The sequence below is a fragment of the Helicoverpa zea genome, chromosome 13, assembly GCF_022581195.2.
Source record: "Helicoverpa zea isolate HzStark_Cry1AcR chromosome 13, ilHelZeax1.1, whole genome shotgun sequence".
NCBI classification, from domain to species: Eukaryota; Metazoa; Arthropoda; class Insecta; order Lepidoptera; family Noctuidae; genus Helicoverpa; species Helicoverpa zea.
In genome coordinates, this window is record NC_061464.1 from 12,161,551 (window position 1) to 12,187,049 (window position 25,499).

General features: G+C 34.8%; 2 protein-coding genes across 6 annotated transcripts in view; one reads left to right on the top strand and one right to left on the bottom strand.

The window, feature by feature from the left end:
• The window catches only part of LOC124635622, a 162,968-nt gene extending 138,324 nt beyond the window's left edge, over positions 1–24,644 (bottom strand). Inside the window, exons 1-5 of one of the 4 annotated variants that reach the window (XM_047171558.1) lie at positions 24,354–24,644; positions 23,845–23,935; positions 23,677–23,751; positions 23,517–23,591; positions 20,877–23,418 (exon numbers count right to left, since the gene is read on the bottom strand). In XM_047171558.1, coding sequence (XP_047027514.1) covers positions 21,217–23,418; positions 23,517–23,591; positions 23,677–23,751; positions 23,845–23,934 — 2,442 coding nt within the window. In that variant the 5' untranslated portion in view covers position 23,935; positions 24,354–24,644 and the 3' untranslated portion in view covers positions 20,877–21,216. Of the gene's footprint in view, positions 1–20,876; positions 23,419–23,516; positions 23,592–23,676 lie in introns of those variants that run through there. The other 3 variants (XM_047171556.1, XM_047171555.1, XM_047171554.1) reach the window with 3 other exon arrangements.
• LOC124635624 lies at positions 8,957–14,694 on the top strand. Of its 2 annotated transcripts, XM_047171560.1 has the most exons (7): positions 8,958–9,619; positions 10,218–10,389; positions 10,857–11,669; positions 11,775–12,021; positions 12,265–12,453; positions 12,762–13,319; positions 14,397–14,694. In XM_047171560.1, exons 1-7 carry the CDS (start codon positions 9,504–9,506, stop codon positions 14,657–14,659), a joined length of 2,358 nt encoding a protein of 785 aa, XP_047027516.1. In that variant the 5' UTR covers positions 8,958–9,503; the 3' UTR covers positions 14,660–14,694. The 2 variants fall into 2 exon arrangements, with proteins under 2 accessions (XP_047027515.1, XP_047027516.1); XM_047171559.1 differs by lacking the exon at positions 14,397–14,694 and having other exon boundaries at positions 8,957–9,619; positions 12,762–13,921.
• Positions 24,645–25,499: the final 855 nt, after the last annotated feature.

The following is a 25,499-nucleotide window of genomic DNA, read 5'->3' on the forward strand; positions in this document are numbered from 1 at the left end:
AAAAAGGAGCAGTGGTAAGTAGACACTGTGGTGACGTATCTGTCTTATCTTGGAAAGACGTTAAATTAGTAACCACAGTGTCGACTTATCACAATGCGGACATGTTGCCTGGAAGAAGAGCAGGACAACAAATACTGAAGCCTGTGGTTGTGCACGACTACAATAAGTACATGGGCGGTGTAGATTTAAAAGATCAAATGCTGTCCATGTACTTAATGGAGCGCAAAAGGGGGATGAAATGGTACTTGAAAGTGTTCAAACGGCTAATAAATGTTAGCATTTTGAACATTTTCATCATACATCGTGAGAACAGCACAAATCCCCTCAGCCACAGGCAATTCAGGTATAAATTGGCCGATCAACTCGCTCAGAAATACCCAAATTTGATCTTACCCCGTGTAATAAATCCTCCTGCACTTCTCCGCTTAGATGGTGAAAATCACTTCCCAATCTATGCAAATTCCTTAGAAGATCGAGCGGGGAGCAAGAGAAATAAAATTCAAAGAAACCGCTGCGTTCGTTGCTCCTTAAAAAAAATACGGAAAGAAGTAAACACCATTTGCCAGAAATGTCAGAAGTTCATTTGTCTCGGTCAATGTTGGATTGATTACCACACTGTCGAAAATCTTTAAAATTTTGTCACTAAGGCTCTAGACAGACGGACCGCATTTCAACTGCAATCCAACCGCAAATTGCAGTGCAAGTACTCTAGTTTACCTAACAATACGGTGATTGAATATTTGAACTAGCTCCTGAGACAACAGAAAAGCATTGTAGTAACCTTCTTCTCTTTCATCAGAATATAAACCGCTTTTCTGGCAAAATTTTAGATATTGAATTATTAATTGATAAATATTCTATTGATAAAATTAGGTCTTTGCGAGACGTGGTTAAAATCTGATAAAATGTCATTTAATGTAAATAATTTTGTGGTTGCCAGTGTGTTTAACAGAGTTTCAGCCGAGGGTATAAGCAATAATTTTATCTAAAAGTAATTTAAAAATAGAATAGACATTAGCTCTGGCTCTGTTGATCGCGTCTGTGAAATATTTGACTTTGGATTGTATTGATTTACTGATTAACTTTTAGTTGCATTGTATAATTTTATCAGCTTACTTTAATGTAATTGAAAAAAAATGTTTGTAGACTGTCGTCGTTATGCTGTACGGCATATAATTATACTGTCTATTATTCTATACCTACGTTATCATGTTGCTTACAAATTTTCAAACACTGTAGTTTACAGTTACACTGTGTTATTATTAAATTTTTGTTTTTAGGTTCATCATCGTCGCAACCATTACATTCTCCAATTAAAAAGAGAAAAAGTACGATATTATCTGTTGGGGAGAAAACAATCGTACTAAATGTTTTTAAACACCAAAAATACATGGCCTGAAAATTAATACCGCTCCAACATGGCAATGGTTACCAAAACTGCAGAGATGACCGGAGTTAGTAAAAGTTCTATTTACGGAATTTTGAGAGAATACAAAGATACCCATGAAATAAAATCCAAAGGGACCACTAAAAACAAAATAAATATTAAGAACGCTATAAGGCGAAAGGTACATGAATTTTATATGGATGGTGAGCTGCCTACAATAGATAAAATTCATCAGAAAATAAATGAAGATGACACTTTGCCCAACTTCAGCAAAACAACATTAAGGCGTGTTCTTTAAGATTTAAAATTCAAATTTCAAAAAAGAAACAGGAAAAGTGCCTTAATTGATCGTCCCGAAATAATTCTGTGGCGAACAAAATATTTAGCAGAAATTGAAGGGTACCGGCGTGAAAATCGTAATATATATTACCTGGATGAAACTTGGGTTAATGCAGGTAAAAATCAATTGTCACACTATGAGTCACTAGTTTACACAAATGGCACTTACAATTTATTTCATTGCATTTTGGTTTATTTATTTATCCGTATTTGTTTTAGGTCATTCTGTTGCGAAAGCTTGGGCCGAACTACGGTTTCATTATCACGCCAAGCATTTCTGGAAGGACTATCGACTGGCGCCAAAAACCCAACAGGAAAGGGCAGCAGACTTATTGTCGTTCATATTGGCAATGAAAATGGTTTTTGGACGATTGTCAATGGGTCTTTGTCTGTAAAAAGACTGGTGACTATCACGAAGCCATGGATGCCGTTCATTTTGAAGAATAGTTTACGAAAGCATTGAGTAAGCTGCAACCAAATGACGTTGTTGTTATGGATAACGTCAGCTATCATTCTAGGTACCTCCAACTTACTTATAGAACACATACATATTTAGAGCTTTTTCCTTTTTTTCACCATTCAAAAATTTTTACACTGATTTTCAGACTATTGGAAAAAATACCTACGTCATCGTGGAGAAAAAAACAAATAATGGAATGGCTACAACAAAAAGACATCGTCATCAACGAGCAGGACACAAAAAGGCATTTGATGCAGAAAGTTAATTCAATGAAAAATTCAATGTAATGTCTAGGAGTAACAATATTACGCTTACTGCCCCATCATTGCGAGCTCAACCCCATTGAACTCATATGGGCGAACACGAAAGGTTATGTTGCTCGACACAACACTACATTCAAATTAAATGACGTCAAAAAAGAAGAAATTAAAATGAATGGACTTGATCATCAAATAGATAAAACAAGCGACCGCTTTATCATAAATGTAACAGACACTTCAGAAAGCGAAAGTTTCCCGAGTAGTACGGACACTGATTCTGAATACTCCACTTAAAAAATCAATTTTTAAAATTGTATCCTTTTAAAATTGTATTTTTCTTTAAGTAGACTTTAGAATCAGTATGATAAAACAATCGTTTTGCCTGTAGTCTTGTACCTATTTAAAATAAATGATGAGAGTTTGATTTGAGTTTAATTGAGTACCTAGTAACATTCCAAAATAAATACGGCTGGAAAAAGGTTTATGATTCATGCGGAGTTACCGGTCGAACACGCCCCTTTACCACGATATCCCGTATTTATCGTGTTAACGACACATTCCCTACATTTTTTCGTACTAATTTGAAATATATGGGATATGTTGGTAGACGGGTGTTAATGACTTATTTTATTCTTATCTGGCGGCGACTGTACCACTCTTATTACATGGTAATGGATATTTTCCCAGAAATTTACAAAAAATGTACACCGATTTTTTTATTGGATTGATGCCTTCACGACTCACCTACGCTCGTACACTGGACATCGATTTTTCTGCCTTATCGACTGGCTCTTGCGCGTGAATATCCCGGACACCGATTTTCTGCCTACCAACCATGGCGGAGTTTCCATGAAGCCATTCTGAGGCTGAGGGCTCAGTAACCGACGACCCATTCCGTGATCGAGGACGAACTTCGGCCATCCACGAGCCGTTCCGTGCCAGAGGACGAACCGAGGCCATCTACAAGCTGTTCGAACAGTTCAGAGGACGAACCACCTTTGAAGCGACGATTAGTTATGGCGGAAGTGCGTGCAATGTGGAATTTAGTTAAAGTATAAAGACTAGGCACTCTTGAGCAAGCTGTGGCATTTGCAGAGGAAAGAGGTATAATAAAAAAAGAAAAAATGCGTCTTTATCACAAAAAAAGTATGACGATTGAATACTCAACAAATAAAACGGTGGGCTCTTTTGTATGCAATAGAGGGCCATGCCGATCCAAATCCAAAGTGAGCCGAGGCAAAGGCACTTGGTTTGACTATATTAAAATAACAATGCCACAGGTATCAACAATCGTAATATATGACAATACTATGTCGAAACCTTGTTATAATTGAGCAACATATGATACCGTAATGGACTCACATTTGAAACTACGTTCTAGTTTTTTGGTCTATCTAGTGATATTCAAAACGATTTAAGACGTAGTATTGCAATCAAGACCCCACTATCCAGTGCCGCAAGTGCTGTAAGTTTGGTCACGTGGAGTCAGTATATCAGCTTAGCGATCCAAGTTTTTCTCAACAATCCAATGCCGCAAGTGAACAAGTAGTTGAAGTACATAAAAAAATAACAAATAACCATCATGTCCGTGGTATGGTAAACAGAAAAAGAGCACGAAACATGAGAAATTGAATAAATATAGCGACGAAATAGAAAACACTTTACATACTTCTAATGTAAGCAATTTTTTCTCGCTTTATTTTTATTAGTATTTAAGACCCACAATCCAATGCCGCAAGTGTTGCAAGTTTGGTCACGTGGAGTCAGTATATCAGCTTAGCGATCCAAGTTTTTCTCAACAATCCAATGCCGCAAGTGAACAAGTAGTTGAAGTACATAAAAAAATAACAAATAACCATCATGTCCGTGGTATGGTAAACAGAAAAAGAGCACGAAACATGAGAAATTGAATAAATATAGCGACGAAATAGAAAACACTTTACATACTTCTAATGTAAGCAATTTTTTCTCGCTTTATTTTTATTAGTATTTAAGACCCACAATCCAATGCCGCAAGTGTTGCAAGTTTGGTCACGTGGAGTCAGTATCAGAACCAAGTCACGCTTAAGTGAATGACGCCACTATCGTCCCATTGTCAACATCATATCCGAGGTATGGTTAACCGTCCACCGTCAGAAGCATTATTTAAAAAAAAGCATATTCGAAAAGCATATTCGCAGCTGTTTGGATTTACGCCAGTTCGGGTGTAGTAGAATAGAATGATTTTTCGCTAATTCACACGAAACTCATGAGACAAAAGTAAATCGAAACAGGAATTGAATGAAACGGTTTGTAGACACCGTTATTTTGTTAGGTAAACCAAATTAGTGTTTCAATCAATCGATCAATCAATCAACAATCGTAATATATGGCAATACTATGTCGAAACCTTGGTATATTTAAGCAACATATGATACCGTAATGGACTCACATTTGAAACTACGTTCTAGTTCTTTGGTCTATCGAGTGATATTCAAAACGATTTAATACGTAGTATTGCAATCAAGACCCCACTATCCAGTGCCGCAAGTGCTGTAAGTTTGGTCACGTGGAGTCAGTATATCGGCTAAGAGATAGAAGTTTTTCTCCACAATCCAATGCCGCAAAAGAACAAGTCGTTGAAGTAGTCATGTAACGACCACACCTAGATCGTAATATCAGTGCAACATTGTATCATTTCAGTAAGAATATACTTAATAACATTTGTGGACCACACCTTGACCTTAATCACCGTGCAACATTGTATTATTTAAGTAAAGAATATTTCTAGTAACATTTTTGTCACGTCTGATTCGAAGGAACAAGCAAGGTTTCCAATTTACTTAACTTTGTAAGAAACGACCCTACTGCACTACAATGTAAGATCAGGCTGCCTAGCGAAAAGGGCGGTCCGCCCCACCAAGCCACTATTCCTTAAGTTAGTATAAAACAGGCAGGTTGTGTCACAGACGGAGATTCCTTTCTCGCCACCTGACAAACACTATTGTACCCTTGCGTTTCGTAATTTGTATTAAATTTGAAGTGAATAATTAAATTTCGTATCAGTGCCCGAGTATTTCATTAGATCGCATCCCCAAGTGAGAAGAAAATAATCAACCGCAAGTCCGCGGCTGACTTAACTAAGTACATAATAAATAAACAAATAACCATCATGTCCGTGGTATGGTAAACAGAAAAAGAGCACGAAGCATGAGAAATTGAATAAATATAGCGACGAAATAGAAAACACTTTACATACTTCTAATGTAAGCAATTTTTTCTCGCTTTGTTTTTATTAGTAATTAAGACCCACAATCCAATGCCGCAAGTGTTGCAAGTTTGGTCACTTGGACTCAGTATCTGTAGCGGAGTGTTTCCAAACATTAAAATCTGTCATTTGACATTTATATAATATTTTGTGAAGCGCTTCCGCCTCCACCGACCCTCCCTCTCTTTGGTCAGCGCTCGCTTGCACGGGCACAACATTTTCTGTATATTTTATTTTTTAATTAGTAATAAGTACATTTGAAGTACAGTGTATCATTAAAATAAACAATATAAAAACATCAAGAATATTTTACTCTTCGACTCCATTACAGTATCAGATCCAAGTCACGCTTAACGGCCGGTTCACACGTCTCCGTTTTACTGTTCCGTTTTATCTTATTTTATTTTTTTTCGTCGATGGCGTATGTAGTTGTATGAGTGACTTCACACATGGCACAGTATTCTGTATACAGTAAAAAATATCGTTCCGTAAAAAAATTACATTCCGTTTTGTCATCGAATACTGGACGACGGAACAGTAAAAATATACGGATACGTAGAATTTTAACAGATCGATACTGTGTGCGTGGCGGGCGGTGTGTGCGGGGTGTAGGAGGGGGAGTGATGCGACACGACAGGTTTTGTTTGACTTACATTTTTTATTGTAGATTCCTAGAGAACGCGCGCGTGCATTGTGTGTAATAATTATTATAATCACTGATCAACCATGTCAACCAAGGAGTGGGAAAAGTTAATAGACAAGGAAATGTTAATTAGTTTGGTGGAAGATAGGCCAGTCCTTTGGGACAAGACGCTGGATAAATACAAAGACAATACTGCAAGTATTGCAGGTTGTTTTCTGTTCACACATCGCATCCAGTAATGACGGATTCGTTGAATGTTATACGGTGCCTATGTGTGAACAGCGCATAAATTTATGACGTATCCGTTAAAAACGTACCAGTAAAACGGACTCCCATGTGTGAACGGGCCGTAAGTGAATGACGCCACTATCGTCCCATTGTCAACATCATGTCCGAGGTATGGTTAACCGTCCACCGTCAGAAGCATTATTTAAAAAGAACTTTTTCTTTTACTTTGTTTCAATTTAGTTGGGAGTCAGAATTTGATTGTAAACTTAAAATACCCTCTTTCTTAACACATACTTGTTGAGAATTTTAATCAAGAAAAAAATAATTTGTGACAGGAACATACTGTATGGTTTAATTTGTTTATTGTGAAGTTTTAATGCCAAGTTTGAATGCCTTGGTGGTGCCCTCAGAATCATTTGAAAATTCACAAACCACGATAGTCCGCAACAGTATGATAATATCAGCCACGGGTGAGACTAATGAAAAAATTCTCCATCAGCCTGGTAATCAAAATTTCAAGAATATAATAATATATAAAAGGGGTACAGTTAAAATACGTATGAATACTCCAAAACGTATATAATCACAGCACTGACGACGCACGTAACGAATTATGAAGGGGAAGATGAAGCTCTTGAATGGAATGCAGAAGAGATTTTGAAAATAAACATTGCCGACTCGGTGCGCGCAAGCTGCCGCCCTAGGTTTGAGGCACTTTACCAACATGAGAGCATATTTGGTTTTATGTATAATATAAAAAGAAGAGACAGAAAGGAAATCAGTGATAGTGAACTTCAATGAAATTGATTTTCAAGATATCATGTTAGATGATCACATAATTGATTATAATGAAAAACAAAACAATCCCACTTTGAAGGCTCAACTAGAGTATGTAACAGGTTATTTGTTAAGGAAAAGCAGAAAAATCTTTAAAAATTGTAAAACCTGTGAGAAAACATTATTTGAAAATAATGAAAAAGAAAACATGTACATAAGTTGTCGAGAATTTGTAAAAAATAGAAAATTTTTGTCATACCCTAGTGTGAATATGAAAATATTTTTTTCATGTTTACAGGATGTAATTTATAATGTTTTAAAAAATAAAAGTCATATTGTAAACACAAACAATTACATTAAAACTTTGTTACACGTAATAGCAGATACAAAATTTATTGATTGTCCAAGTCATAAAAGAGATTTAATAGACTTCTTTTTTGACTTTACGTGCAGATTTTTTTCATTCAGTTGGTGTAAGGCCACAAATAAATCATTAAGCGGTGTCAGTAAACACTTTGATTCTGAAGACTCCATTCAAGTAGAAGCATTTAATTATTACAATAAAAGAAAAAAAAAGAAGCAATGCAACCACTTGCAAATATCTATGACAGTCATGAATTATACGAAGAGCTGAATATGTTCATCCGCGTGTATGACGGAAACGAAGACATTATCTCGGTGCTTAAATATATAATAGAAAATAATTTAACTGAAGTTTACCCCACTATCGAAATAGTCATGAGAATTATTGCCAACTTAAAATATATTTAAGGAATTCGATGACACAAGATGGACTTTCAGCCCTTGCTATTCTTTCGATCGAAAGTGACGTTGCTCATTAGATTATTCTACTTTAATTAAATATTTTAGTCTTAAGAAAAGTAACAAGCATCAGTTTTAAAATTTATCATTTTAATGTTTATTAATGTTGTGGTTCTTTAAACATTAATTATATTAGAAAACAAATTTTATTAATCTTTATAGTTTCTCTTCAAACATGACGTTTAGCTAAATCGAAAAAGATGCTACTTTCGCAACAAATACTTTTTACGAAGGACAAAGGGCCTCGCATAGACCTGCCGCACATAGCCTTACTATGGCTAGGGCCACTGGCCCTATGTGCCACACATTGTGTGTAAGTAAATGACTCCACTATCGCCCGATCGATATTACTTGATTATTTTTAATGGGATCATCTGCAATTAATTAACTGGCACTGTATGCCAAATACACAAAAATCACAAGTTCTTCCTTTTTGCACCCGTATACCAAGATATCAACAGAAAACAGAGATGATCCAATCCACAGAAATCTATCTAAAATTATTTTTGATACAGGACATTATCAGAGATATTTACTTAATGAATTCATTTATTTTTACAACTGACTTCCCAAAAAGGAAGAGTGGTTCTCAATTCCTTAGCGTCTTTTTTTTTACTTTTACAACACACAGTGCAAAGTCAATTTTTCATGGAACAAAGAACTATCACCGGCTTCTGAACATATGCAGGTGATAGACAACCGATTGTCACCCTTAAGATGACCCACAGACTGAGACAACATAATGAACCGGAACAACAAAATTGAACTGTGAACAGACAGTCACAGCCAGGGTCTGTCAAGTTTGTTCTACGAATTGCATTAAGGTGGGCTTGAAAACAAGAGAGAGTCAACGACATCAGAGTAAAAGAGATAAATATATAATGTTGCCACCAAAAATACAATTTCGTATTCTCCCTAATAATGAGCGTATAAATTGATTTTTAAAGTAAATTACCCTTGAAGATACTTTTAGCTATTATTCTAATGCCAAAAAATATACTTAGTTGAGAAATATTAGATATAAAATTTAATATTACTTATTAGAAAATATATATGGGGGATTATGTGTGGCAACACTAATGTCCGGACGCCATATTGGTTTTGACATTGTTGACGTCACAAGAAAAATGTCTGCGGCCGGTTGCGCACCATTTTATCTTGTACTAATGTTTATTTGTAATAAATAAACTACTTCCATTTAATTCTACATACATTGATAACGTTGAGTCGAGCTTGCTCCTCCGTTGCTGTGTTTTGGTGAAATTAAGTGTGTATTTGTGAGATATAGACTCGGTGTTGAGACAGTGACTTGTTTGATTTTGTTTTGTGTTTAATTCGCGATGAGTTCACAAAAAGAAAACACAAGAATCTGCTGCTTGTGTGGATCTTCACCTTCTAAAGATCCCAGCATCACTTTGCATCGGTTTCCAAAGCCTGGCACTAAAAATGCTCTGCGGTATGTACACTCCATGCTATTCGTCTTAGACGACATAGAATACCACATTTATTGTTAATTCCGCTTCTAACTACCACAAACTCACGTAACATATATACCTATATACTTAAGTCCCAACTTTCCTTGCCAAAAATCATTAGGTACTTACTATAAAAAGTTTTCTTGCTTACACCATTCCCGTATCTAATATAACATCTCTTTCAATCAAAGCGAAGACTACCCACTGACATGATATAATAATATCTTAACTCGGAAAATGATTAAAATAGTGTGTAATTTGAGAGCAGTGGTGGCCGAGTGGTAACTGCCCCAACTTACGAGTGGTAGGTCGCGGGTTCAAACCCGATCTGGCGCATAACTTTGTGTAATTTATTTCGTCACTACTGCTCTCAAAACGGTGAAGGAAAACATCGTGAGGAAACCAGCATGTCCTAGAACCAAAAAAAAATTCGAAGACGTGTGACATCCACCAATCCGCACTGGGCCCGCGGGGTGGATTATGGCCCAAGCCCTCTCCTAGAGAGGAGGCTGTGTCCCAGCAGTGGGAACATTAGAAGGCTGATGATGAGTGTGTAATTTTGATATTTTTAATTTTCAGTTGTGAATTATGGGCAAAGTATTGCTTCCCAAACGAAGCCTGGTCTTCACCAAAATTCCAGGACGCACTCCATAAACAACATAAGATGCTATGCAGCAAACATTTCAAAAGCACATGCTTTAATGAGAAGAAGTTGTTCAGAACAGCTGTACCTGATGTTCAATGCCAAAAGGTTAGTACCATTATCATTTTGAAAGTGTATTTAAAACACCTGTCTTATATAGCACAGAAATACAGACATTATGTTCAGTGTTCATTGTACTATGCAAAGCTATTTCTGAATGACATAGACAAGGCCTGGACCCAAAGATTATGGAGGTACATGGGCTCTATGCGCCACCAAATTGGGAATTTGAGTAGAGCAGAGTAAGAATTATATATGAAGGCAGATTCTTTACTGGAAGAATGAACTTTCGCATAAATGAATTCCCACAAAAAATCTGCTAATGGTTATCCAACCAATTGCAAGATATAAATTTAAAAAATTAAATATATGATGAGTACAATGACCTCTTAAGAGGTTGTTGGTTTTTTCCATAACACTGTATATATGTTTTTTTACATTTACCTCATCTATGACTAATAAATTTAAAGAGTTATCTTTAAATTTATTTAAAATAATCAACTTTCAATTTACAGGATACAACAACTTCTAATGTGCCAGATCAATCTGCCATATTTGAACCTGTTGCCGGTCCATCCAGAATGAATCCTTTAACAGAACATAATGTAAACATTATCACTCCGACCAATTCAGGAATGTTTGTGTGCAAGTCTTCAAAACAAGAAAGTGACCAGAAAAGCAAAATGTTGAGGAAACTGAAAAGTAGTATGAACAAGGTGTATAGATTACAAAAAACTGTAAAACATTTAAAAAACGAATCTTTTTTAAATGTTATTTGTAACAATGAGACAGTCCGAGAAATCCTCAATACAAAAATGAGTTCGACATTTGCACTGTTACTGCAAGGAGAACTGCAGAATTATAAGAGGAAGAAGCCTGGTCGCAGGTGGAACATGGAGGCTAAAATAATAGCATTGAGGCTCTACAAGAGGTCACCAACTAGCTACAAATTGCTAAGGAGAATGATTTGTTTACCAGCACCCAGCACATTAAAATCCCTCTTAAGTAAATTTAAGATGAATGTGGGGACACACAAAACAATACTCACAATTTTAAAAAACACGACAAAACACTTTGTCCCCTCTGAACGTGAGTACATATTGTTGTGGGATGAAATGTCCTTAAGAAAAAATTTATGGTACAATTCGAAGACGGATTTAATTGAAGGGTTTCAAGACCATGCTACACAAGGTAGATCTCCACAGCCAGCTTCATATGCCCTTGTATTTATGATAGTTGGAGTCAGGAAACATTTTAAGCAGCCAGTGGCTTATTATTTATCAAGCGGTTCTGTCACAGCTGACAGACTTTCAGCTTTGATTAAGGAGGTATGCATTGCTTCTTCATATTCAATGATGATCATGCTGATTTAACTCTTTGCTGAACTATGATGTTAGTTTATTTGTTGCTAATCTCCCTTATAATACTTTCAGGTTTTAAATTGTTGCTTTGATGCTGGGATAAACATATGCGCTTCAGTCTGTGACTTGGATGGAGTCAACAAGAGAGCTCTATGTCAATTAGGAGCTTCTGTTGAGAATCCCTTCATAGAAGTGAGCAATCACAAAATTGTCACTCTATTTGACACACCACACCTGCTGAAGTGCTTCAGAAATCTTTTCATGAAATATCATGTAAGATTTAGGACCAATATAACATCAGACCACCAACAAGGAATTGGTAAGTCATTTGTTATTTAGTTTTAGAAAAATAATTGTTTAATAATAAATATGTACATTTAAAGCATAATATTTTTTTGTACAAGTAATTATAACACCGGGAACGATAAGAGGCGGGTTATTTTCTTAGAATAGTTGACTTTATATTTAATTTTGGATATTTATTTTGTACTTTATGTTTTAATTGACTTGTGACGAATAAATAAAATAGTTAATTATAACACTATTAATAATTACTTTACAGGAGTCGCTAAATGGAGCCACATCAAGCAATTTTATGAATTGGACAATAATAATCCCAATTTTGTGTTTGCACCATGCCTAAGTAAACAACACCTTGAGCCTAATTCCAAACAAAAAATGAGGGTAAAACTTGCGGCACAAGTTTTAAGCCACTCAGTTGCAGCAGGACTATATACTAAAATAGCTGGAGGTAAGAAACCTGATTTATTCCTCAGATCATAGTTGCATGATACTTATATTTGTTTCAACAGTATGGTTATCTGGGGTTGTGTCTTTGATAAAGGATAAAACCAACAAATAATTATATTGTGCTTTTAACATTATTACTTAATCCTGTATTGAGCAAGTAACTAGCCGAAACTTCACAATTTATAAAAAGTAAAGTATAAAATAAATGTATATTATGTGTACATTTGCTGCCAGTATATCCGAAGTTATTAAGCTAGTTAGTAATATGCTTACTCATATTGATTTGATTTGTTTATTGTGAATTTTCAGGAGACATGCCGACTGAAGCCTTGGCAACGGCTAATTTAATTTCAAGCATGGACGATTTGTTTGATGGTGTAAACGCGTCGACACCAGACTTAAGGAGAGGAAAAATATTTTCCACAAATATAAAACACAATACAGGACATCTCCAAATGTTCGATAAAATGAAATTTTTTTTTAAAACCCTGGAATTCTTGGGATGCAGGGGTAATCCCCCATCAAAAGATGGCTGGATTTGGACCCTCAATGGGTTAGAAATGGTTTGGAAAATTCTAAGTGCCAAACATACTACAGTTAAAAGTTTATCCACGAGAAGATTCCAGCAGGATCCTCTTGAAAATTTATTTGGATGCATTCGATTCAACTGTGGATCCAATAGCAACCCAACAGTTGCACAATTCGTTGCTGGATTAAAAACAGCTGTAATAAGCAACATGGCACATACTAGCTCAGGTAATTGTGAGCTGGATAGCAACAGTGCCATAATTACCAATTTTAAAAAATTATTGACACCAGCCACAGACATGCACACTGAAACTGAACAATCGGAGTCTGTTATAGAAAATGAAATTGAAGAAAATATTATTTCCTCCCTGGAACAAAATTTGGAGGAAGGAAGTAGCGAACTACAAGCATGTGCTTATGTCTGTGGCTTCATAATTAAAAAATATAAAAATATTTGTAAGAACTGTAAAAATATTTTAGTCTCCGAAACACCAGAAGAAGTGCATAATTTTATAGAGTTTAAAAATTATGATTCGGTAAAAAATTCTCTTACATACGCCTCTAAAAATTTAATAGATTGTGTAGAAAAAAGTGCAAACATAATTAATATTTTTTTAGAAAAAGAGGCGTATAAAGAGAATATAAAAAAAAAAATAACACAATTACTAAAGGACTCTATAAATTATGTCTTCCTCGAAAATTGTATGGAGCACAAAGAATTAAATATAAATTATATAATAAATAGTGTCTTCCATATTAATATAAAGAGATATTGCATAATAAAAAACAAAATTTATTCCGAAGATGCATGTAAATCTGCACTAAAAAGAAAAATGAACATAATTATGCATAAATAAATATCTTAACTAATATTATATGTGTGCGTTCGCGCAGCGGAATGTTGTTGAATTTAAAGATTTTAATTATGCAGATAATTAGTGTATGACGTCCTATAATTGTGTATGGTAAAAAAAAATTTGTGTATGCAGCCATTGTGGAGAAATTAACTAAAAACTGATTCCGCTGGGCAAACGTTGTCCTGTCGGAACTTTTTTTAATCCTTAGACTTTAGAAGAAAAAAGATGTGTCCACAAATTAGTGTGTATTTGTGTGTAATTGTTTATGTATGAATGAAATCAGTGCATGCATAAACTTGGGAGAAATTCAAGTTTCCGCTTCGCGAACGTTTGGCCATTAGCTAGTTTTCATATAAAGCGTTTACATAGAGAGCTGCAGATTTTTACATACGTTGTTTTGAATTTGTTTATATTTGTTTAAAAAACAGATTTAGAAAAAGTCGTAGGGTTTAAAAGATAAAAATGTAAACGTAAAATACACTTTAAAACATACAAAAATTATTGACACCAGCCACAGACATGCACACTGAAACGGAACAATCGGAGTCTGTTATAGAAAATGAAATTGAAGAAAATATTATTTCCTCCCTGGAACAAAATTTGGAGGAAGGAAGTAGCGAACTACAAGCATGTGCTTATGTCTGTGGCTTCATAATTAAAAAATATAAAAATATTTGTAATAACTGCAAAAATATTTTAGTCTCCGAAACACCAGAAGAAGTGCATAATTTTATAGAGTTTAAAAATTATGATTCGGTAAAAAATTCTAAAGTGTATTTTACGTTTATATTTTTATCTTTTAAACCCTGCGACTTTTTCTAAATCTGTTTTTTAAACAAATATAAACAAATTCAAAACAACGTATGTAAAAATCTACAGCTCTCTATGTAAGCGCTTTATATGAAAACTAGCTAATGGCCAAACGTTCGCGAAGCGGAAACTTGAATTTCTCCCAAGTTTATGCATGCACTGATTTCATTCATACATAAACAATTACACCCAAATACACACTAATTTTTGGACACATCTCTTTTCTTCTAAAGTCTATGGATTAAAAAAAGTTTCGCCAGGACAACGTTCGCCCAGCGGAATCAGTTTTTGGTGAATTTCTCCACAATGGCTGCATACACAATTTTTTTTTTACCATACACAATTATAGGACGTCATACACTAATTATCTGCATAATTAAAATCTTTAAATTCAACAACATTCCGCTGCACGAACGCACACATATTTTATTACAGTTTTAAAGTTATTTGAGAAAAACAGATTTGGCTGCAGTAATGTTTGAAATGTTAAAACTTGGCAAGATCGTTTTTCAAAAATTTGTTTCAGCCCGGAACGAAATACATTGATATATAGCTTTTGTTGTGTAGTAAATGTTTGTAAATATCAAAATATAATTGGTCTAGTGTCTTTCTCTTCCTAATCATTTCTATAATAAAGAAGAAATAACACCAACGTTTATTACACAATATGATAGAATAATTTAAACCATGTCTGTAAACTTGTTGTTTGTTAAACAAATCGATAGTATTCTTTATTGTATAATAACATAGTCTTGTTTTTTATAATAGTAACACTTTAAAACTAACTAGAATTTTTGTTTGTTTATGTTTTGATGTTGAAATTGTATGCAATAGGCCCATCCATACTTGTTATTTTGGACGAAAATGTCTGAAATACCTACCTAAATTGATTAAATTCATGTATTTTAAAATTCATTACATAGGTGCACATACTTGTGATTTATGAACACCTTTTGTACCCTATTTCTGGAAATAAATTATAATTATTAACATGCTAAATAAAAAACTCTTGTACTGTAATCTTCCTTTTATTACACTGCTGCACTGCTCTATAAAGATAAATATTAGCAATTTATGCACAAGTACACTGTGTTTCATGTCGATTATTGCTGAGCAAAATGTGATAATCTTGCTCAGCCATAATCGACGAACGCACTGGGGCCCGATTCTCCTAATTTTACGATTCAGTCGAGTCGATTCACATTCGACTGAGATTCAATCCCGACTCAATTACGATTGAAGCATATGTGGCATTCCGCTATTTTTTCTTTGAAATAAACGTTTTTATCCTTTTCTGTCATTCAATAATGAATCATTTTGTCTGCAAATGATTTACGATTGCAATATGATTGTAGAGCAAACTACCGTATAGACCAAAATCACCAAAATAGCAGACCAATCGCAAACCAATCGAATGTCGTTGGAATACGATTGGTCTTATATTAGTAGCAGAATGCCCGATATGGTTAAAACTGCTACTGCGATCATATTGCGATTCAATTTCTATTCGATTTTAACATTATTAACTTAGGAGAATCGGGCCCCTGTACTTGTGCATAAAATGCAATAAAAATGACCTATAGAATATACTGTAGTTTGAAACTCCCGCCCTAGCTTCTACTCTCTAGTTTTCGTGGGCGGAATATAGATGGCGCCGGCCGGTAAGGAAAAATTTCCTCATAAAATTTGTACGGAGTCGTTATTCTTCCCTTTAGGGTATATATGTTCTGTGGTCACAGCAACCATAGACAACCAATGCTTCCAGCTTTCCCGTCTTTGGTTTGGTGGTTATCCTTTAGAGGAGGAGCACAAATGCTTGTACTGAACGCATTGCTCATCCCACTATTAACCAACATTGCCCAGAAAATATACAACATCAGAACAGCCAAGCCCACAATATAAAAGACTAAAACAACCTCTGACCAGATACTTAACAATTCATTGATTTCATTTTAGACCAGACAAATATGATTTTATTTATATGCAATGGGTGCAACATTTACACAGCAACATTCCACTAGAACAGTAGAACAATTTCAAGACACCTCGTGTTATTACCAAAATAATTTATTCTGACAATGAGCGCACACCTTGACTTTTTCAAAAACAATTACTGAAGTACTTAATACTGGCCTAGACGAGAATTAGTTTGTAATTTTGCACAACAAGGATTTTTAAAGTAATTTGACACTACACTGCAATTAATATTTCAAGACTGCAACCCGCAATCATAAAGCAAACAATGGCAATACGATTCAAAACCACCTATCAACAACAATACGAAACGAACAGACACCATTTTGACTTTCGAAAACAGACCGACAATAACGAGAAAATTACCACGCCACTTTTGATCTTTCACAGTATTTGCTTGTGCTGCTATCTTTTCCGTAACGAACGAGTAATAGCGTCGAGACGAGAACGAGAAATAAAATTAACGATGGTCAATGATGGCGGCGCGGGCAAACAAACAAATGTCAACGCGTGGTTGGTTGAATGACATCTGACAGCCATAGACTAGCTATATAGTACATGCTATGATGCTGGCCCATAAATATAGAATATGTTAAGGTGGCCCTAGACCTACTATATATATTGCAATTGCAATCCGTATATCTATATCTATACATATAATAAATCTGTAGAAAAGTAATTTTTGTACATTGAAGAAATTGACAAAAAAAATAGCCGGCATGTTAAAGGATAACTAACAGAACCCATATCCATCATTTTTGTCATTTTTGTCTGTTTGTCTGTTTGTCCGTTTGTCTGTTTGTCTGTTTATCTGTTTGTTTGTTCGCGATTCACGTAAAATCTACGAATTCAATGCAGACAATGCTTATATACAAAAATTCTACGTAACTTGGGGTATTACTTAGTTTTGGTTTCATCGAAATCGATTCACTCTATCAAAAGATATGATTAATTTTGTGAATTCAAGATGTAAAATATTACGACACGCAATCTGTTTGTCAAAACTGTACATTTGAATGTTGTACTTATATTAGTTATTCGGCCTATTATTAATCTTTACACAGAAAATCACACCTTTATAAGTAACTTCGGAAGAAAAAAAATATGAAAATTTTGTTTAGCCAAGGTTAAAATAGCTCCATCTGTGGTAAATAAAATACATCAAATTTGTCAAAGGAGCGAGGTGGTAAATGACAATTAATTACCATACATTCTTTATAGAGGATTATTATTTCAACAGATGGAGTTGTGTATTTTCCGTAATTCACCATATTTTAACACGTAGTGTAATTTTTCGATAGACATTTCAATAGTGTTTGTCAGTTTGCCGTACCACATCAAAATCCAACTATAATTATTACCTTGATGAAAGTAAAATTAATAGTTCTCAGCCAAAAAAACGGTGCCATCTAAATTATTTTTTGAACATTATGTCAAAAATGATGACTTTAGTGGAACAATTAATTATCATTTAAAGTTACAGATGGAGTTCATATCAGGATTTTTTCATAAACATAGTTTAGCTTATCTTCCACTAATGTGGTGGCCTTAAAACAAATTACTTTGAGTGAGTAGTATTAAGTAGACCTTAATTATTTTTTCTGATGCAAAATATGTAAACTTAATCCTAGAAGAGCGGAAGATCTATCTCTCGCAAGCGCTGCTAAGCGTGAGGTAGGTAATGTAGGCTTCTGTAGCTTTAAAAACAAGCCCAGATACAAAATGCAGATAAGAAATGGGAGCTTTCTCGATTTAATACCATACACACGTAAAATGCTTTATGCGTCTGGAAACGTACAAATTACGCGTCGCATACCACAGACATGCTTACTTTCAACTTCTGATCGCAAATACACTGTTCACGATTACGAACAGTCTCAGTAAGACCCGAGCCAAGTCTAAAAAAACACCTTTTATATAAAACTACGTTTGATGTCATTCAATTACAAAGACAGAATTGTTCTCTGCTGCAAATCCTATCCACCTATATCCTATCCTAATCCAGCATGCATTGCACAAAAACCAATGGTATCCTATTAGAGAAGTCAAAAGAGTCGGCCTGCCAACGTCAGCTTTTGCGCTAAGCAAGTGTTCTTAATAGTACCATCAGAATTACATTCATCGTTGAATGAGGTGAAAACATTTTAAGAAACCACAATAACAGTAGGAGCCAAAGCGTATGATCGCTTCATAGAGCTCTGATTGGCCCCAGGTGACCAACTCAGGTCTGATTTGTTCGTTCATCAGATCTTTGAAAGTGTTTCGGTGGATACTTACTGTCGTCCTGTTTACGTGTGACACAAAATATGGTATATAAACGTCCTCCGCAAGAGCGAAATTTTCCCGGTGTGCGGTAGTGACGCACAGTATACAACACTTCTGTTTCTTTTGATTTGCTGGCTCCACCAAGAAATGACAAATTGCGAGCGTACATTTTGAAAATCTTGGCAAAACTGCAGGTTTCAAGTACGAACACATGAAGTGGACTCTCACAGATACGTAAATTTTGCCTATTTGTGAACTAATGCAAACATTTCGGTGGAGTCCCTCCCGGTTTAGACCTAACCCCACATTAGGCGTGCGCGATCCTCGGGCGTGTGAGTAGCGCGTGCGTCGCGAGCACGCTGCGTGAGCGTCGCGTTTTGCTGCCCTGCGGCATTTGCAGCGCGCTCGACTTGACGTTTAACTGTTAAGGCGTTTAGCGGGCGGCGGGGATAGCGGGCCAAGGGGTGAGAACGCAACTCGAGCGCCGCGTGCTCGCCGCGAGCGCGTCGCTTGCACTCTTCACACATGCCGCAGGGCAGCAAAACGCGACTTTCACGCAGCGCGCTCGCGACGCCCGCGCTACTCACACGCCCGAGGATCGCGCACGCCTAATGTGGGGTCAGCCTTACCATAGTGAGTAAGTGCACAGAAAATCCCTAATTCATACAAGTCATACAAGTGTTTCTCCCCAGTAGTGAAACTATCCTACCCTATGCGCCTGCTGATGATGATGACTCATTTTATCATCCATCCAGCTATTCCCCAACTATGTTGGTGTTGGGCTTCCAGTCACCGAATCTGTTTGAGTACCAATATTTTGCTTGGAGCGACTACCTATCTACCTATCTTCAATCCAGTCAACTACACAAGACGATATCCATGGTAAGACTAACAGACTTTCTGGCTTCTGATTAGTCGCAGCAGCTGCAGAAAATGTACAAATGACAGCTTTGTCAGACTCAAAGCATATCGCACGCTTATTATTAAAGTGACCGAATTGAAAAAACTAGTTTTTTGGCAAATCGCAAAAAACGTTTTGCAATTAGGACTTTGGCTGTTTATTTAGACATAAATGTTACAAGATGTTACTCGCATAGTTATTTTTATTTTTTAATGATAGAATATGAACCACATAGTTGGTTGAAACTTAAATTTCAATTGAATACTATTTATTTTGTTTATTGTAGGCTGTCAAAATTACTTTTGTAGTTTTAGGTCTATATAATACTAAGTAACAGTTAGTCTGCCAAAAAGATAAAGACCTAATTAATTTTGAGTTGATTTATTATTAAATTCAAATACTACTTGGTTGTATATGTAAGGTTTAAGTCATAATAATACTAAACGAAAATACATAAAAATGAAAATACATTTTTGTAGTTACGGTTTTTAATTAAAAAAAAGAGATCAACATTAAGGAACTAAAATTATAAAAAAACTGTTATTTTCATTTTAACACTTATTAATAGAAGATGTTAGATGTTTTTATACCGAACTTATTAATACAAGCTGTTGATTTGCATTTGTGCCATAGTTCAGGAGGAGGACATACAATACGTATATAATCGATTGGAATTACAGTAGATGGGAAATAACTAATATGCACTGCTTTTTTTGTCATTGTAATGTCGTGGTATTTCAGAAGTAATCCAATTTTATGAATGAAATTTATGAGTGATCGTTGCGTATGCTTTGTGTTTGCGTTTGTGTGAGGGTGCAGCACGGTTTTAAGGCCATTAACACACGCGCCAAGTTTAAATAAGGCTAGATGACATTTACGGAATTCCGAAAAAAAAATAAAGAAAAAAAATTACGTACCAATTTTTTTATTGATTTGGGTCGAGAATCATTAGCATAATTACCTCCTTGAATATGGCACGGATGCAAATCAACAGCTTGTATAATTAAAAGAGATCTTAACTTCTAAGCAATAAATCAATCAGTCTCATGGTATTCTAAGTAGGTTTACATCAGTTCACAAAAATCACTCTTCTATCCTAACTATCGCTTTTTAAATTACAAGTCTTTATTTAAATGATTACGAGAAATATAATAAAAAAAATAGTATACATTTTCATATACCTTCAAAATTAACAAAAAGCAAATATAGTTTTTTTATACAAAGTAGTATATAGTATTGTAAAAAACTATGATAACTATTATAAACTATAATTATAACATCGTAGCAAAATTAAAAGAGATCTTAGCGAATCTAATCAGCGTTATGGTATTCTTAGTAGGTCCGCAGTCTAGGTATAAATCAGTTAACAAAACATAAATTATTTAAAAATATAAGATGAAAACGGAGGAGTCATCTTTACCTTTACTGATTAAAGAATGGAATTATAAAAGTCAGAATAAAAGTTAGGGATCAAATTCTTAGACAATAATTCGCGTAAATCTTTTTTTTTATTTTCACTTAGCTCTTGTTTTCCAGTGTACGCTTTGACTAGCGTTAACTCGTTTAAAGGCAACATTTTGGTTCGCCTGTTTCTTACACATACTTCCAAAAAATCCTGTTTATAAGATTTTTTTATAAAAAATGAAAAGGGGTTTTTCTTTGTCACCTTAATCATTTTTACGTCATTCCATACAATATTATCTCCATTCTTTGTTTTATTAAAATTGTATCCCCAAGCTTCTTGTAACTTTTTCAAGTCATAAAAGTCATGAAATGTACGCTCATTTACTATAAATTTGTTTCCTGATTTTCGTGCATTTTTAATTATTGATACATATTGGTGTGGTGAATATATAGGTCCAGATCTTAAATTCTTTTTTACCTCTTTTTCTATAAGGCTATGTATGTTATCGGCTTCATTCTGCGTATGCCCTTTGATTAAGTATTTATGTGTGATGGAATTAATATTAAGATGTGTAACTGCGTAAAGATAAAGTGTAACGATATATTTATTTTTATTTTGTCCTCCGCAATTGTCCGAATACAGTATAAGATTGATGCCTTCCTCATTAGTAGCCCTGGATTCGATACAAAGTTGTTCGAAATAATGGAGTAGACAAGAGCCTATTTCATTGGCACCTCTTTTTGCATCAGTTTCATTCCAAAAATAACAATGCACGTTACTGTACGATTCCTGTACTTTGCCTTCTACTTTTTTGTTTAAGGAGGCAACAGTGAAATTATAGCTATTGAGCTTACTTTTGTAATAGAAAGCTGAAGTGTCCCCTTTAGGTGATTGAAGAACAGCTTGGAGGTCGAACAAAATTACTTTATTACTGTCATCAATTTTAAGTCGGTCATTATATTTTTCCTGTCGGCTGAGGGTTTTTTCTTCTAAATGGGAATCATATTTTTCTTGAATAATAAGTTTTTGTTCAGGCGATGAATTCTGGTATTGCAAACATGTGTCGCATTGATCCTTTCTTGGGCGAAAAAATGATATATTGAATTGTGTATTAAAAACCTTATAAAATGTGCAATACTTTCCTGCTGGCTTATTTTTTTGTTTTTGGACTTCTTCAAAGTCTTTAAAGAGATCTACTATCGTTTTTCCACCGTCTATGTATTCACGGGTCGATGATTGTCGTGTGTAATGAGAATCAGTTCTTGGAATAGAATTGATAAATTCTTTGATGTCAGAAATTAATACTTCATCTGATTTATGATTACCGGTTATTCCTCTACAATCCGTCTTCAAAATTCCATGTTTATCAGTCTTATGTTTAACAGTACGAATCATACGATCGGATATGTTCAAAGTATTAGTAAAAAAGGTTTTACAAACTCTGATCGAATTACCAGCAACAACAAAATGGAAAGCTTTGTTACAATGCCGTGGGGTCAATGCATTGGTATATTTATATCTGGGTGTGATATCAGATAAACACGACAAAATGAAAGATCGCTGATTATGAATATCTCCAAGTTCCCAGTATGCGTCGAAAATACTTTGCCTTTGAACAGAATCAATCTTGCTAGAACATTGCAGCCTGCACTGGTCATTACATGGTGGTTTAAGTTCACGAGCTTTAGTTATAATATTTTTACTATTAATATATGACTTACCACAATTTCTCAATTTTTTTGCTCTAGTTTGCTTCCAGTTTTCCGGTTGTCTAGTGCGTTTTTTACCTTTTGGCTTAGTAGAAACTGTAGGTGTTCCGGAAGTTGTGTCTTCTGTTAAATTATCTTGATTCTCCATTGTTCCTCCGTCTAACTCTCTTGTTGGCTCAGGTGTTCTATTTTCTGTGTTATTGGCATTTAACTGTTCTTCCAAAGTCTCTTCGTTAGAGCTATCAGATGATGAACTTGAGTCTGAAGTTGAAGAAGAACTACTACTCGAACTTGAACTACGGGTACGGGGAAATAGCAAATGACTACCCTGTTGGCCCTTTTGTACGGTTTCGAAAGTAGGATCGCCATCACTTAAATCTGCGTCGCTTTCTCCAGAATTAACAGGTGACACACGATAATCTATAACTGCCTTGTTACGGCCTTCAGTATGTTTGAAATACTCAGAGGCATTCAAATGTCGTTGATTTTCGGGTTTATTATAAACATCACATAACATCTGCAAGTAAACATAAAAGGTGAATAAACAAATTTAACTAAACATACCTACATAAAGTATCAATAAATAAGTAAGTGCTAAGTAGTAATTTTACATACCTGGACATCACCACTTTGAGTTGAAACAATATCAGTATCATTTTCGGGCTCTTTAGATGCGTCACATATCATCGTCTGTTAACAATTAAAGGTGAGTAAGTCAGTAAATTGCAGCTAGCCATAAATAAAATACCTTGACAATACAATTATTTTTACAAACCTGGACATCAGCACTTTGAGTTGGAATAATATTCGTAACATTTTCGGGCTCTTTAGTTGCATCACAACAAATCGTCTGTTAACAATAAAAGAAGTATTAGTCAGTAAATTGCAGGTAGACGTAAATAAAGAAAGACACCATAAAGACAATTCAACGATTTTTACACACCTGAACATCAACATTTTGAGTTGGAATAATGTTATCTTCAATTTGAATTAAATCTAGAATTTTTCTTGATCGCGAAGTAGACGACGTCATCCTAATAAAAAAATACTTAATTATAATTATAGGTCAACAAGTGAAACTTCTTTTTTTGTTCCATATTTCGTTTTAAAGTGACTCAATCCTGAACTTAAATCACCTAGCACATTCATAGCAAAATTCCGTTTTTTTTTTAGTATAGTACAGACCAAATACTGAATGTTACTAAAAATACATTATCATTATTTGTAATAAACAGACTTAACAATGAATTCTACAGAGTGTACGAATAAATTTACTAAGTTTTTTATTCAAAAAGAGACCTAATCATTAATGTGCTGTAGAATCATCTAGAAGTTTTAGTTTTAAACAGTCCTAAAACGTAATATATCGTACAATAAATTAACAAATTTAATATAAAATAGACTCATTACGTATTGGGTCAAAATACAACAAAAATAATCAGTAAAACTTACCTTCGATTTCACTGTTACACAATCCTAAATATTAATAGGTCACTTTTATGACAAACGACCAGATGTTCGTTTTGAGCCGGTTAAACGATTACTGAATGTGTCAGTGTAATGTCAAAATGGCGTCTTCAAATTCATAAGTGTGAAAGAGACCGAAACATTGTAAGAGCAGTATAACTCTAACTTTTTAAGAGTTTCTTGGAGTTTGTCACAGATGGCGTTGTTTTAAAGATGACAGTGTATCTAACTCATGATTGATTGATTTTGAATTCGGTCACTTTAATACTAAGCAAGCGATATAGACATAGATTATAGCTATTTCCTGTGAAAATTACTTACGCACCATACGTAATAATTTTCCAAATTGGCTGACTAGATCCAGAGGTTTCCACAACGTCACAAACTTTACTTCTTTTGTTTAGATAAATGGTCACATCCACAACACAACCTTGATCATTGAATCTATGCGACTGCTAAGTGGTATAGTTCGGCCATTCAGAGAATGCGTTCCTGACACGTCGCGATTGAACTGACGACGTAACTTTGCAATGGCGTTGCAGTTACGATAAAAATATTTTTGCTGGTTGTTTACCGTTTTAACAATTGAGGAGCATTAAAACAACATTATTATATCAATAATCAATGAATGTAGTTACGTCGTCAGTTCAATCGCGACGTGTCAGGAACGCATTCTCTGAATGGCCGAACTACTTCGGCCGTTCAGAGAATGCGTTCCTGACACCTATCAGTTAGTCACGACTAGTGATGGGCACAACATAACACTGAGTTCGTTACCGTTCCTTCAAAATGAACCGCCGCATTATTTTAAGATTATTTTCGTTTTAAATTGGCGGAATCATTTGTTTTATATTTTAGTTATTTAAGTGGAAACCAAAAAAAGGTAATATTCATATAATAAAATTGTTTTATTTATTCTTTGTTACAAGTACATTGAATTGAATGTGCGAACAGAATATTAATCAGACTCCGATTTGCTTGAGGAGGTGGTGTCTTCATCATCATCTTCGCCTACATGTATAATTATATTATTATCAATAACAGAATCAATCCTGATATCTCGGTCTAACAAAAGCCGGGTAATCAAATAAAAACAGATCGAAAACACTTGAAAAACGTGGTCTATGCGCA

What these genes read in the sequence shown, in the direction of transcription:
- LOC124635624 (XM_047171559.1), top strand. Translation starts at nt 9,504, where the DNA reads ATGAGTTCACAAAAAGAAAACACAAGAATCTGCTGCTTGTGTGGATCT. An exon ending in CTGATGTTCAATGCCAAAAG is followed by an intron (nt 10,390 to 10,856) that starts GTTAGTACCATT and finishes TTCAATTTACAG; the next exon opens with GATACAACAACTTCTAATGT. An exon ending in ATATACTAAAATAGCTGGAG is followed by an intron (nt 12,454 to 12,761) that starts GTAAGAAACCTG and finishes GTGAATTTTCAG; the next exon opens with GAGACATGCCGACTGAAGCC.